General features: G+C 37.3%; 1 protein-coding gene across 3 annotated transcripts in view; it reads right to left on the reverse strand.

The window, feature by feature from the left end:
• Positions 1 to 602: 602 nt before the first annotated feature.
• UACA (uveal autoantigen with coiled-coil domains and ankyrin repeats) overlaps positions 603 to 16,165 on the reverse strand; it is an 85,141-nt gene continuing 69,578 nt past the window's right edge. For 2 of the 3 annotated variants that reach the window (XM_065871080.1, XM_065871081.1), the window contains exons 14-19: positions 12,967 to 13,009; positions 11,754 to 11,800; positions 7,426 to 10,164; positions 5,484 to 5,636; positions 3,337 to 3,402; positions 747 to 818 (exon numbers count right to left, since the gene is read on the reverse strand). In XM_065871080.1, the coding sequence (XP_065727152.1) occupies positions 747 to 818; positions 3,337 to 3,402; positions 5,484 to 5,636; positions 7,426 to 10,164; positions 11,754 to 11,800; positions 12,967 to 13,009 (3,120 nt within the window). Of the gene's footprint in view, positions 819 to 3,336; positions 3,403 to 5,483; positions 5,637 to 7,425; positions 10,165 to 11,753; positions 11,807 to 12,966; positions 13,010 to 16,165 lie in introns of all 3 variants that reach the window. The other variant, XM_065871082.1, reaches the window with a different exon arrangement.

Here is a 16,165-nt window from a genome sequence, read left to right on the forward strand (position 1 = left end):
TCGTCATACTGTAAAAAGAAAAGTCATTACAAGTGAAAATTAAGATACCGTTGCGGAGATTATGAGGAAATTTTATTATAAATTCCTGATATATTCCACCCTTGCCTGTTCTTAGCCTAAATGTAATTTAGCACCGCAAACCATTTGTGAAAAGAAGTTTATTTTAAAAGGCATAAAACTTACTAGTGTAGAGAGAAAAAAAATCTGTACCTCCAAAAGAAGTCAAAAGCACTCATTAAGTTACTTTAATAAAAATGGAACTTGGCCAGCCAAGTTACCATGCATTCCTTGAAACTGCATTAGGTCTCATGGCTCGACTGAACATCTGAAAGATCTCTTGATCCACTTAAAAGTTGCTACCAACCCAATTAATTTCTCTGGAAGAAAACTTTAATAATTATTTCAGCCTAATCCCTCTTCATATGGACCCACTCAGATGACTCATGTTTTATTGAGTACTCAATCAATTAAAAATAAGTAGCCAATCCAAGGCAAAGTGTTATGTTGTTTATCTAATTGTAAAATTAACATATAAAGAATATAAGATTTGAACTGATATTGAAAAACTCAGTAACGTATTTGTCTAAGTTAAAAACCTACTAATGGATCAAAATATACTTTATTTTAATTATACTAGCACCAGCAGGGAAAGCTGAGGGAAAGTGAGGTCCAGAAAGGCCATGGAGTTGCACACAGAATGCTCAGCACCAGCAGGGAAAGCCACCATCGGCTGGTGGGTGCTGATGCTAGCACACAAGCCCTTGCCGCATCTGTATGATCTGGAGTAAGGCCGCCTGCACATCTTCATCCATGTGACCCTTGGGAGAAAGAAGAAAGGGGAGAAATATTTTATGTCATCTTCATTTACACACAAATTCTAAAGACAAGGGCTTTATAATAGAACCTTGTTGGTTGTGATTCACCAAATGCTAAATCCTCACCATCGTGGTGATATTCTAAAGGTTTTATTGGAAAACAGAGTAGAGCTCTATCATAGAAATAGAGAAAATCAGTTTAAAAGTAGTGCACATCAGTTGCTCTTAACATCTATTGTCAGAGAAGAGACGGACAAACCTCTTTCTTTTTTTTACATAATGGCTCAGATGATAGGGGTAGCGTAAGTTACAGATGAGCAAAGTAAACTACAAGGAAATTTTTTTTTGCTTCTGCTGAGTTTTATTTTTTTAATTAGAAAAGTAACGAATGAAAAATACCCATATTTATCTTTTTTACATAAATAGGATCATATATATTATTTTGCAACTTGCCCTTTCACCTAGTTATTGCCTTGATTATTTTATCGATTGATTGGCCACACCGCGCGGCTTGTGGGATCCTAGTTCCCCAACCAGGGATCGAACCCAGGTCCACGGCAGTGAAAGTCCGAGTCTTAACCACTGGACCGCCAGGGAATTCCCTGCCTTAATTATTTTAAATTGTCGTGTAATATTCCACTGTATGGATGTATCATAATTTCTTTATTCATCCTCTTAATGATGGGCACTTATGGGGTTTCCAATCTTTATGGGCAGATTCCTAGGGAAGAAATTGCTAGGCCAAAAAAGCAGACTCAATTTTTAAATTGTGCTAAGTATGACAAATATCCCTGTAGAGAGATAATAACGATTTACACTCCCACCAGCAGGGTATAAATGCCCATTTCCCACAATGCCCTGGCCAATGCTACAGACTATCATCTTGTTTAAAATTTGCCCATCCCAGAATTGAAAAATGGTACCTCCTTGTTTATTTGCATTTCCTCCTTTACTGGTTAGGTTGAGACCTTTTTACATGAATGTTATCCGCTTAAATTTAGAAAGAGACACTTTAAAGTTAAAAAGACGGCAAGAGGTTGATTAAATGCAAGTCAGTATGGTGGGCTTAAAACACCCCCCCTTCCCTTTTTCTTTGCTTGAGCACTTGAATGGGTTTCAGCATAACAGTTCCTATTAATATAAAAAGTTTTGCTTCCAAAATCTGTTTCTATAACAGCAGGATGTTTAAATTCCAAACATTAGCCATAGTTGACTAAACTGAATTTCTTAGTTAACTTTATGATGCCAGAAGGCAAGACTATTTCAGATGCCAATTGCTTTTGTTATGTTTCATTAGGAGTCAGTGGAAAATAATTTTGAATTTCAGAAGCATACATGAAAAAAAGTTGAAAGCCTTGTCAGTTTGCGGTCTTTCAGCAAGAGTATGCTGTTCCCCCCTTGGCCAGTATCAGAGCCAAGTGAGTTCCTCACCCTCACTAACACAGATCTTCTACACTTTTCTACTGTTTTCCCTCCAAAGAACTCCCCATTCTGCCGCCCGTCAATAGTCTTGAATAATTGCAATAATAATATACTTTCAAACCCCAGCTTATCGTCTATCTACTAAAAAGAAAGTAGCCAAAGATGCTTTATCATATCATTCATTCTTTTACATTGGTTTCCCCCTCATCTCCTATAGAAAAGGCAGGCTCTTTTATTTCAAGAATTTGATATCACAAAATCTTTTCCTTTTTATTATTTAACCTAGTTTTTTCTTTCTTTTTTTTTTAAATGATCTTCTCTGAAGTTTTCTCTCAGCACCTTTTTTTTTTTTCAGTGTGGACACTTCAAATCCTAAACAATTTCTATTACATCTCACTTGCCATTCTAACATTGTCTCGATTGTCTTCCCCCCAGAATCTGAGAATTTTGGAGATGCTGATCACAGGGTTTCTACAGAGCATTAAATATAAAATCCTTCATATGTTAAACATGTTTCTTAGTGTGATTTTTTTTAATAGCTTCCTCATTACACCCCCCAAAGAGGGCAATTCGTAGTCTTCTGCTTCACTGAGATTAAGGCTCAACAAATAAATATTATTGATATTCTAGCAGAACCATTTTTTTCTTAAATTATTAAAATTCTGTGCACATTTTACTTGTCATTTTTGCACTTTTTTGGTATTCTCTACCTTTCAAAGAAACACTCCTGAGCTACCAAGAAACAATGAAGTCCTTCCTACTCTCCTCTTTTAGCTAAAAGACATGTGTGGATGTCAAGGCATCATCTCCAGCTAGCAATACCATTAACGTGTGCTGCCATCACATGTTGCCAAACTGTCTATAAAATGAATGACAAGCAGATGGAGACAACACTAAATTTAAGATGCTGTGTTGCCATACAGCTTTGTAAATTTCTCTGGGAGATAATGCAAGCCATGATTAAAAGAAACAATTTTAAAATAAGCATATGGGGGTTCAACTACTTTAAACATCAATGACTTTCACATAAATTTACTGGAAAATAAAAAATTATTTTCTCTGAAACAATATCCTAGCCAAAGGAGTAGTTCTTCTTTACCTGTGCAGCACTAAGAAGGTGTGTCCGATAAATTGCAATTACTTCTTGGTGCTGTCTGTCAGCATCCTACAAGTGTGGAAAGATGGACAGATCAGAATATCAGCATTCACGTTTTCAACCACATGAAGGCTTGTGACAATGCTGTCCTCAGGCTTGATGCTTCTACACGGTAGTATTATTATTTTTTTTTTTTTCTTTTTTTGCGGTACGCGGGCCTCTCACTATTGTGGCCTCTCCCGTTGCGGAGCACAGGCTCCGGACGCGCAGGCTCAGTGGCCATGGCTCACGGGCCCAGCCGCTCCGCGGCATGTGGGATCTTCCCGGACCGGGGCACGATCCCGTGTCCCCTGCATCGGCAGGCGGACTCTCAACCACTGCGCCACCAGGGAAGCCCTACACGGTAGTATTATTAAAGTGCTCCTGCTACTTCTTATAACAAACCACCTTGGACCCACCAGATGCAAAATTCCATTGCATAACAATAGTATAAACTTTTCTAAAGAATGTGTGGGAACATTCACAGTGAAAGCAATGCACTTACCCTAGGTAACATGAAAATTATTGCCTGAGTTCATATCTAATGCCATGAATTACCCAAATACTTATCAACTTATGCTTTGGATTATTGCAAAAACTTCCCATCTCATCCCCTGTCTCTAGACTTTATTCCTTTTCATGCTTCCAAGACTGAGGTAGCTCTTTCCTCGCATCACTTTTGACTCAAAAACCTTGGGTGACACCTCATTAGATATAAGAGAGAAATCAAACTCATCAGCTTGATTCTCAACAGTCTCTACAACTTGACCTCAAACACAGCTCCCATGCCTAGCCAGGCTGAGCAGCCTTTTACTACCCCTGGGGCATGCCACTTGATTCCACCTCCATGCCTTCCTTCACACTATTTCCTTTGCCAGGGAAAGTCTCTATTTTCCTTCCACCTACCCGAACACCATCTATCTACAAGTTCCGGCCAGGTACTCCCTTCCTCTTTGAAACCAGCTCCCACCACATCAGTAATCTTTCCTTCCTGGGAATTCATATCACTTAGAATCTGGGATCATATTCTTAGTTCTATATTTGATATTTTTTGTCTCGTTATTTTACTTTTCATGGATCTATATTTTGCCTAACTGCCCAGAACTCCTTGGGGACAGGAACTGTACACTCTCTTTATCCCTGACAGTACTTAGCATAGTGCCATGAACATAATAAACATATTTCTGAATACTGAAGAGACTACCATATCCTTTCAATAAGATCCAAATCAGTAATACGTCATCATTAATCTGTAGGGCAACGGTGTCATAAAATGAACACTTTAAAAAATAACTTTCTTCTATTCAAAAATAACTCATGACAAACTTCTATAGAATAGGAAAATATTACCCAACAATTTACATTTGGTTGGGCTATGTTTTACTTAGCCCCATAGCTCATCCAATTAAAAAAGCAAACAAATAATCAGTTCATATTATCCTATTTTTATGGATGAGGAAGCCAAGGGTTAAGAGGAATGTTCCATGTCACTCTCTTTTAACTGGCAGGGCTTAGAACTGAGATCCCAACTTCAGCTTCTTAATCCAGATGCTTTCTTTTAATATATAAAGGAGATACATATCCATATAGGTATCTATATGAATATATATACACAGATGTTTTCTTTTAATATGTAAGGATATAATGTATAAAACCATAGGAATGCCTACCTTCATTCATAAGGATAAAAGACTATTGAAAAAACTTCCTTCAGTTTAGTGGACCAATATTTTAGAGAGTGTGCTACAGTTGGAAAGCTATCAGATTTGGAGTCAACAAGTCCCAGGATTAAATCCTAGCTGTATGACCCCAGGCATATTTTCATCTTTGTTTCCTTAAGAATTAAATAGGGGGGGATAAAACCTTGTAGGATTGTGAAGATCAAGTTTAAATATCAAGTATGTAAAATGTTTTGTGTAGTGCCTGGTATACAGTAAGCACACAAAAAATGATATTATATCATTAGTATAAGGAACTATTAGCAAAAATGATTACATTCTTGGATCTGAACATAGCCAAAGATCAATCTGGTTTCTAAATGAGATTTTACGAACAAACAAACGAGACCCTGCACAGATCAGCACGAAGCCCTGCAGGCCCCGGTTACTCACCGCCAGCTGCTGCTGCAGGGACTTGACCTGGTGCTGCAGACTGCCAATCAGCTGACTCTGCCTCTTACTGGGACTCCTGCTCGCACAGGTGAGCTGGGAGAGGCCACTGAGTGCTTGTTTTAGTCTTTCCACATCGCTGAGCAGTTCAGTTATCTTATAAAAAAACAAAGGAGTTGTGGGAGAAACATGTATTAGTCACTTATTCACTTACAATGAACATCTTTACACAGAACTCATTCCTTGAGACACAAAATTTATCTTTATATACCAGAAAGTTGAGGAATGAACGCTGTCAAGATTGTTATCAACAGTGTGTATAATATATAATTTCCTCTCAGTAAGGGGAAAACCTTTCATAGTTAAGAAAATTAAATGAAATCATAAATACATGTTTGGTATGTAGTATATGCTTAATAAATAGTGACAATTGTAAGTAGATATTAATAACTTGCTATTATAATTATACATTATATTCATAACTGACTTCCAAACAAGCTGAGAGCGCTAAAATTCTGGGTCATATGAGCAGACATGTCAGAAAGTCAGTACTTGTACCTGTCCACTGAGGAGGGCTGGGGCTGTGTCTGCTTTCACTTGTCACTATATCCCCAGCATTAAGCATAGTACCTTGCGGGTAGAAGGCATTTAATAATTATTTGTTGAATGGGTAAAACTGAACTCAATCTCCATGATTTCTCATCTTCATAGTACATACTTTATTCAACTACCAGTACTGAAAATATTATTGAGCACCTATTCTGTAAATTGTACCATGAGAATGAATGATAAGATGGAAACATAAGTTATGAACCTGCTCTTAAAAACTAGTTGGAAAGGGCTTCCCTGGTGGCGCAGTGGTTGAGAGTCCGCCTGCTGATGCAGAGGACACGGGTTCGTGCCCCGGTCCGGGAAGATCCCACATGCCGCGGAGCGGCTGGGCCCGTGAGCCATGGCCACTGAGCCTGTGCGTCCAGAGCCTGTGCTCCGCAACAGGAGAGGCCACAACAGTGAGAGGCCCGCGTACTGCAAAAAAAACTAGTTGGACAGACTAACCACATCATTTTTTTTTAAAATATTTATTTATTTGGCAGTGCCAGGTCTTAGTTGTGGCACACGGGTGGGATCTTTAGTTGTGGCATGTGGGATCTAGATCCCTGACCAGGGATTGAACCCAGGCCCCCTGCATTGGGAGCGTGGAGTGTTAACCACTGGACCACCAGGGAAGTCCCAACCACATCATTCTGACACGGTAATATATATGTTGTAAATGGATGGCAAAACCAAAATACAACAGGCATTTTGGAAGAGGAACAGTTTACTGTAGGCTAGATTGGCCGATGAAGGCTTTAGGAAGGAGGGTTAAGTGATGAAGTGGGCATTAAGGAATGTAGAGGATTTAAGTAGGTAGAAAGGAGGGGCAAGATATTCTGTCTGTAGGAAGATACGGGGAAAGGATGTACAATGAGTTGGAGGGCTCAATTTACTGGTATGGGTGAGTGCCAAGATCAAGTCTGGTGAGCTCTGCAGCATCCTTAGTTTCTCATAGCCCAGAAACACAGTATTTTTTCCTCCTCTCCCTCACCATTCTTTAGGTACCTTAAAACCCACTGGGTTTTGACCATTCATTTTTGAGGCAAATGAATCTTGAGTTTCCCCACCTTACCTCAATTCTTGGCTGTACCAGCTGAGGAAACAAAAGGAAAACTGCTTTTGATTTTTGTTTGTGTGACTTTACCTTTTTGTCAACTCCAAATCTTTTTTTTTTTTTTTTTTTTTGCATACTCGTAGCCAAACTAAAAAGGTGGCATTTAATGGTCACTTTGTTAATGCTTTTGTAAACTTGTCTTGTGGAGTGCTACGGTAAAGAGTCCTATTCTATTCTGGCAGTTCTGCTCTGGGGTTTCCAACACCAAGCCATGCTTACCTAAAGTATTATTATTACCTTATTATCTTTAGCTTCGATCTGTTTGGCGGATTCCTGTATTCTTCTCTGTAACTCTGTGATTGTTGTTAAGGACTTATCGCATCGTTCCTGCTGATCCTTGATTTCTTGCTCAATGCTGAAATGGAGCAATTCCTTCTCATCTTTTGCAGACAGTTCCTTCTTTTTGGCATGCAAAACCTCCTCACATACTTCCTCATACTTCCTATTCAGATTGGCCAATTTTTCATTTAAGTTGGAAATCTGTGTCTCCAAATCACTTTTCGTTGCTTTATATTTAGACAAATCAACCACCTCCCTAGTCTCTAATTTTTTTAATGCTTGTTTCGTATTCTGAATCTCAGACTGGAGTTTGGAGACCTCTTTGGTTTTGTTTTGGCTCTCTTCTTCCTTTTCTCTCAAGCTAGCTTTTATGATTCCAACTTCTTTCTCAAATGCTTCCTTAATCTGCAAATGCTCTGCCAGGGGCACAGAGGAGTTCTTCTGATTCTCCAGCATCTGCCGCAGTTGGGTCACTGTCTGCTGCTCTTTCTCATAACACCTTTGCTTACTCTTCAGTTCTTCCTTAAGCATCTCAATTGTGCCATTAAGAGACTTCTTCAGGGCCTCAACCTGTTCCAGTGGAACATGCTGTTTCTGCAAAAGAGTTTGTGCTGCAAGCATCTCAGAGGTCTGCTTGGCATTTTCCTCTGCCAGCTTCTCTTTCTCGTTCTTTACCTCTGTGTATTTCTGCAACAGGTCTTTTAACTGTCTGTTCAGCTCTTCTGTTTTTCTGCTTAATGCTCTTTCCATTTCATGAGAATTCTCAACAAGAACATTTTTATCCTTTAGATCCTTCTGAAGAGTGAGGATCTCCTTCTTTAACTTGTCGTTTTCTTGCTTGCACTTCTTGGCCTCTTCTTCGCTGATGTGATACTTTTGTGTCTGCTCGGATAACTGTTCTTTTAGTTCTTTCTCAGTAGCTTTAAATTTTCTCTCACACTCTTCAAAGCTGATAATTGGGGCATATTTTAGCTTGATGCATTCTTGTATTGTGTCAAGTTCCCTTTTCTGGGCCTCGATCTCGGCATGCAGTGTTACAATCTCCTCCTGGCCTTTTTTGTAGTTAGCCAATATTTCGGCACTGTTGTCCTGGACCTTCTTCATGCTCTTCCTCACAGCACTCATCTTTTCCTCGTGCTCTCTTAGGCTTATGTACTCAGCTTTTACTTGGTTCTGAGTGTTCTCCAGGTTTCTTTTTAATATTTCATTCTCATCTTTTATTTTCACAAATTCTTGATTTATATCTTCACACTTCTTCTTCACGTCTACTAATTCTCTGCTGGTTTTATCCAATGTGCTACTCAAAGCAGTTTTAATCTCTTCATGGGTTTTCATTGGCACATACTGATTAATCATTATCTTTTTCAAGTCAGTGTTTTCAGATGTGAGCGAATATATTTTCTCTTGGTCGTTACCACATTTTTTATCAAGTTCAGATAGCTGCTTCTTAAGTTCAACGATATTAGATTTCAGGGCCATTGTCTCTTTTTCGTGTTTCTCTGGAGGTATGAACACAGTTTCCAGGCGGCTAACGTTCTTACTTAAACTGGCATTTTCCATCAGCAATTTCTCCATTTCCAACTTCTTTTCTGTATATTTGTGTGTCACATCTGAAAGCTTTTTATTCAAATCATCAACAATTACATCACGTGACTTTTTCATTTCTTCACTTACTTTTAAAGGGACGTAATGATTTTTCATTTCAGTCGTTAAGTTATGCACTTGTTGGTTGAGGAGCTTATTATCCAGATAGACCTTTTCGATCTCCTTTTGTAGTGTCTGATTTTTCGACGTTAACTCACTGATTCTCTTCCCAAGTTCTCCTGACTTTTGCTCTAATCTGCTCTTCAGCTGCTCATGTTCTTCCGGCTTGACCTGCTGAGCCAGTTTGGCCTTCAAATTCTCGAGTTCTCTCTTTAACGGTCTAATTTCGCTAAGTGATCTTTCATATTCCCTTTCCATCTCTATTAATTTTTTTGCCTTCTCGTTTACTTCATTTGACAACAAGCTCTTCATGTTTTCAAATTTCTCTGCTGGAATGGAAAGGGCCAGCTTGGATGACAAGTCCTTTAACTGGCCTTCCATCTCGGTGACCTTTCTCTCTCTCTTCTCTCGCTCCAGTTCACACATGCTCAATTCCTTCTGCAGTCGCTTAGTCTCTTCCATTAGCTTGCCTTCATCCCTCTTAAACTCTTCGACTAACATCTCATTTTGTTTGATTTGGTTTCTTAATTTCCCCACTTCTGCAGACGCACCTTCATATTTCACTTTCATGTCTTTCAACTGATCCTTCAGTTCCTCTGTCAGTCTGTGGTTCCCAGTAGCTGCGTCACTTGTTAGGTGCTCTTTCAGGGCAAGAAAATGTGTCTGCATTTGTTTCACTTTACCTTCTGACTCATACATTCTCTTCTGAACATCTTTCAAGGCGTCTTCTAGTTGCTTTATCTGCTCATCTGAATCCTCTTTGACCCTTTCACATTCCAATGCTAAGGCTTTGCACTCTGCCACCTTGTGAGCCAGTTCGTTTTGGAGCTTGAGTCTGTCTTGTTTTGCAGAATCACAGAAAGTTCTCATTGCTTCTAATTCTTTCTTTAAAATTTCATTTTCTGAATATGAGGTTTGATTAGGTAAGGCCAGCTCTAGTGGTCTTAACATAGATCTGCTTTGCATATGGGCTGGCATACCTGTGGAAGTACACTGCAAAAATAATAATAATAAAATAAAATATCAATTCCAAAAGCCTAAAGAAGACACTTACTTATTTACCAAACTTACTTACCAAACTTACCACTGGTAATACCTATCCACACATGAATATCAACTTTATCAACATACATTTACTATTTCTAAGTTTTATGGCACATAATGTGCTTAGAACTTCAAATTCTGAAGAAAGTCATCAGAACCCTTGAGTAAAAACAAGGCTTTCACAATTTTAAATCTGCAAATAATTCCATAGAATATTATTTTCTAGTAACATATACTGACTTCTAAGTTCCCTCAATGTTAACTCCAGTGTACTGTTGTTTAAATTATAAAAATACTACCAAAATAATCCTAGCTAGTATAAGAATTGTCAAGAGAACGATGTCAAGCAACTCACAAAATACAAACACGTTTTCTTCTCTCAAAAAGAAAGATAAATTAGAACTTAGCATACGATCTTACTACAAAATTGGATTGACATCTTGTTTCCTCTATTAGATGCTAACAAAAAGAAGTACAATTTAAGTTCTCATTGAAATATTTCATAAGTATCAGAACATATAACCATGAAAGATTAACTATTTCTATTTTTCCCCAGCCACCCTATTACAGTAAGGGCTCTTTTAAAGTCATGTGCTATGAGTAAAAAAGCCATGTGCTATGAGTACAACCCACTGTTTTAATAGGCAGGTTTTACTGTTGTTCATTTCAATCCACACTGCCTTCCCATGGATGAAGAAGAAAATTAACAACATGGAATCATTTCTCAGCCTCAGTCTGCTTCTAATTATCTTTCAACTTACCGGTTATCTTTAGACTAAGACTACTATCATCTACCAACAAACTACTTACACAGCTTCACAACTTCCATACTTATTTTATTACAATCAAATATTTATCTTATGTTCTTAAATATTATTCAGTTGATTGACAACCAGTCTCTCAACTTACAATCTTAGAAGTTTCCAGCTTAGAGTGATCTTAGACATCATATAGGCTAATTCACTCTTCTACAGAAGAAAGTATGTAAAAAAACCTTTAAAAGACCAAATATTTATCAGTTCTGCAGTTCATAGAAGGTACTAAAAATGCAAACCTTGTATTTACTGGAAACTAAAAGTGAGGAGCAGTTAAACAAGTAAGAAAATCAGATAACACTCTGCCTTGGAAGCTTTGTTTTGTGGTGAATTTCCAAAATATAGAATATATATTTGAATGCAAGGAACAATACATTTAAAAGTCAAGACAAATGCCTTTTGAATTATTCATACCCGTCTCCCCCTTTAATGGGCAAATATGAAGAGGTGACCAACTGCTGTTAAAGAGTAGAGGGCTACTGTCAAAGACAATGAAATTGTAATTCAAATCTCTTATTTAAGTCACTGTCACCAAAAATACTCTAGAGGGCACTAGACACAGCAATATCTGCTTTTATTAAACTCAAGACCACAAGGCCAACTTTTCTTTGATAATGAAAACCTTATTCAATGTACATATAGATGATAAATATACAATGCTCTTTTCCTCTTTTAAAAAAGGCACAATTATTTTTATAAGTATATTTTAAAATAAAATATTACCTGTGAGTCTGTCATGTACATTTGACCTTGTTTAAGAAGCATATCTTCTTTTCCTAAATAAGTCCAAATAAATGATATCTTAAATATCCATATCAAAGAAGGCTAAGCATTAATTTGGTGTTATTATCTCCTTTATTATTCAAGTAAAAAAGAAGCATGAGTTACAACATAAAATTATCCTTGTTCTAAAATATCCATATTTTTCCTTATTATTCCTATATACATAAGGAAAGTATGTATATTCTTTTGAATAGATACTAAGTTGGTTTTTATATTTTATTTATTTATTTTTGGCTGTGTCAGGTCTTAGTTGTGGCACGCGGGCTCTTCACTGCAGTAGTTGCAGCGTACGGGCTCAGTAGTTGCGGCGTATGGGCTCCAGAGAGCGTGGGCTCTGTAGTTTGCAGCACGTGAGCTCTCTAGTTGAGGTGCGTGGGCTCAGTAGTTGCAGTGCGCGGGCTTAGTTGCCCCACGGCGTGTGGGATCTTAGTTCCCCAACCAGGGATCGAACCCACATCCCCTGCATTGGAAGGCAGATTCTTAACCACTGGACCACCAGGGAAGTCCCACTAAGTTAGTTTTTTGAATTATGTAAAATTGTTAGACTAAATAAGTTAAACGATTATTATGAAATATGTATATTAGTCAAAATAAAAATGGTGTTCTTTGCAATTTATAGGATAAATATTTCGATTGTAGTTAGCTAACGGATAATTTAATATTCAACAAGAAGCAAAAAATTAGATTTTTCTAGAGAAACTGTTTAAAAATGGAGAATAAACAAAAGCGAAAATTATGTATAGTCTTAAAATAATAAATATTTATGGAACATCTAATTTTAAAATGCTTACCTGCATTGAGACTATATCCAAAGATTTCTCCAAGTCAGAAAACTATGTTTACATCTCTTTCCATAAAAAGCAGGCACCAAATATCACAAGATAAATGTCTAACATGCAACGAGGCAAATTTGGTAATGCGTACAATATACAATTTAAAAATCTAGGTCCTAAGGAAAATCAGAACCTCAGTGATTACCAGATTTTATGTTAGAGACTACAGGAGTCATTTTAATCTCTTCCTAGGTCCATGTTGAGGTATAACACACAAGTAGTTGGATGAAGTTTTGCAGCAGGAATATCATATACAGTTAGACGAAATAAAGAGGCATAAACATTCTTTTTTTTGCTTGAACTGTAATGATAATCTATACTTTTATACTTACTGAAATGACTTCCCGATCCTAAATGATTGCTCTGAAATCAGAAGGATACATTAAAACATTTTAGGTGAATACTACTTCATTTTGTTAAATTCTGTATCTATTTTAGCTCTAAATGATCCAGTCATTAAAACCACATTTTCAACACTCCTTGTTTCTCCTGGGTATTATTCTACTCGAACTCACAGAAAGGCAGAACACAGTTAGAGAGATCAGTTGGGAATAAACTACTTCACTCAGCATTTTAATAAAAGCAGCCAAGTATTTCAAGGAAAAACTTGACTGCTCAAAAGAAAAAAATAAAAAAACAATCTCCAAATGAAATGAAACAACCTTGAATGCATACTCTCTGCTGTTTCTTTACTTCAAAGGAAGGAAATGCCACATTCACCTCTATAAACCAATTTACTTTACCACCTTTGGGGAGCACGAACCCTACCTCATCGCCTGTGAAACATTAGCCTAACCCCCTCTTTCAGAATTTATGGAACACCAATTACCTTTGAAGGTAAAAGGAGACAGAGAGCAGGAAATGAAACTGAGGCAAAGAGCTACATATAGTTCATAATAAATCCATCAATACATCAGTTAGGAAAAGGAGAATAGAGAAATTTTAGATACTCTGAGTTAAAGTATATTTAGATTGCTCATCCCAAGTAAGCTAGACACAAAGAACCTAACGTAAATTAAAATACTATACTTTTGAGAGTAAAGGTATGCAGATGTACTTCATGTTTGTGTATCTGTCTATATTAGTACTAATAGCTATGTGTCAGACTCTGATAGGTGACCATGATAAAAACGGCCCACAGTTCCGTAACTAAATTAATGTCCCATTAATACTTATTGCCCCAAGGGTATGGAAAAATATCTGTAAACTTAGGTTAGCTCTTTGTTCTAAGTAATATTTAATACTAGAGTCTGTAATAGGTAGTAAATGGGCTTATACATGAATGGGTAAGGGGAGGCCAAGGCACATAAGGAGTTCAAAAAACTTAGTTTGGGTTCATTACCTTGACTTGATGACTCAAATGAAAACAAATGCATGAGTTACAACATAAAATTAGCCTTGTTCTAAAATATCCATGTTTTCCCAAACCTGCTCTATAAGGAAAATGCCTACATATTAAGTATTACACATAACACAGCAATTCTGTTGGCAGTTTATGAAGACTTTTAAGTATGTGAGATGATATAGTAGTGGATATTCAATATTTATAAATTATGATTCCTCAGTTTTTAAGGACTGCTCTCATAAATACTGCGTCACATATAAAGTGGACCCTGTAATTTTTTTTTTGAAGGTTATAAATAATTTCTAGTATAAAAATTCATCTGACTGGGGAAAATGCCCCCATTATATTGAGTGCAAAAACTTACAAAACAGGATAAATAATAAGACTACCTGTTGAATTCATGTACATAACACAAGTTTTGTACAAACAAAGGTCTGAAAGGATGTCAGGTGCTAAGAGTGCTGGGCTTATAGGTGTGTTTATTTTCTACTTTTAGTTTAACTATATTTTTTAATTTTTCTGAAATAAATATATGTTGTTTTATAAGAAACAGTAAGTATTTTCCTATAGTTTATAATAACCTCATTCAAAGTTACAGACTTGTCTGAAGCTACAGAAAACCATCTATTCTTAAGACATGGGAGTCTACTCTTAGGAGAAAAATAACACAAAAACAGTACCCAATTATAGGTGTCAAACTTAGATGAATACTTCAAAGGCCCACATACACTTCTGTATTTTCTCCAGCTGAGTGTAAAACTAGTATTGTAGTTAGGGGCACAAAATGCCTGAGTTCAGGTTCTGGCTCTGACACTTACTCTTATTTATAAAACCCCGCACGGGTAAACTGCTTTTGCCTCAGTCTCTTCACTTATGAAGTGGAGATAAAATGAAAACATACCATACCAAGCTGATGTGTTTATTAAATGCATGTAAAGTGCACAAAGCAATTTCTGGCACATGGTTGGGGGTCATGAACTTGTTAGCTATCACTAGTTTCACTACTAACCTTAAAGAAAGTCTTCAAATGTGAAAAGAGATAGAAGGCCCTATACTAGACTGTTCTTTAGCTTATAAAACTGTTTCTAAATAATTTCAGAATTCAGTCTATAAATATAAACACAGGTTTTTGGTTGTTTTTTTTTTAATGTATCAAGGCATAACTCACCTGCAATAAAGTACACAAGTAATACAGTGCAATGAAGTTTTGCATATGTATACTTTGTGTAATTACAACTCAGATCAAGATATAGAACCTGTCTAGCACGCCCAGAAGTTTCTTCATGCCCCGTCCTGGTCAGTAACCGGCCACCAAAGGGTGGCCTCTATTCTGACCTGTATTAGCATAGATTAGCTTTGTCTAGTTCTGCACTTCACAGAAAAGGAGTCAGGCAGTATGTGCTCTTTGTGTCTGATTTCTTTCATGCAACATTACGTCTTGAGATACATCCATGTCTTTACATTCTTTTTCATAGCTACGCCCATATTTTTAAACTTACACACAAAAAATGTATTTTTGTTATGTACTTTGGAGTTATATTCCACAATAAAGATAAAAGACTCACATTGAATCAGCCACTCTCTTCAGTGACCCCAATGATGAACAACATTTATAAAATATATATTTTGGCCTTGCAGAACAAATCTATGCAGTTAAAAGTCTGGAGAGTGGTCACCCTTGGTGCAAGGAGCAAGCGTGAGGAGGCTTCTGGGTACTAGTTATGTGGTGTTTCCTGATCTGGGATGTTAGATTTGTGAAAATTCTTCAACTTATTCACTTTAACATGTTCTTTTTAACGTATATTGTATTTTGATTAAAAGTTTAAAGAAAACATAGTCTTGGGGGCTTCCCTGGTGGCGCAGTGGTTGAGAACCCACCTGCCGATGCAGGGGACACGGGTTCGTGCCCCGGTCCGGGAAGATCCCACATGCCGCGGAGCGGCTGGGCCCGTGAGCCATGGCTGCTGAGCCTGCGCGTCCGGAGCCTGTGCTCCGCAACGGGAGAGGCCACAACAGTGAGAGGCCCACATACCGCAAAAAAAGCAAAACAAAACAAAACAAAACATAGTCTTGGAAAAACTAAGAGCTAATTGAGTCAACAAAAGATAAGTATATGATCTGAGCCTTATTAACACACTACTCTCACCAAACAAATCCATATATGCACAAGGTCC

Source organism: Phocoena phocoena, chromosome 2 (assembly GCF_963924675.1).
Source record: "Phocoena phocoena chromosome 2, mPhoPho1.1, whole genome shotgun sequence".
In the NCBI taxonomy this organism is placed as follows: Eukaryota; Metazoa; Chordata; class Mammalia; order Artiodactyla; family Phocoenidae; genus Phocoena; species Phocoena phocoena.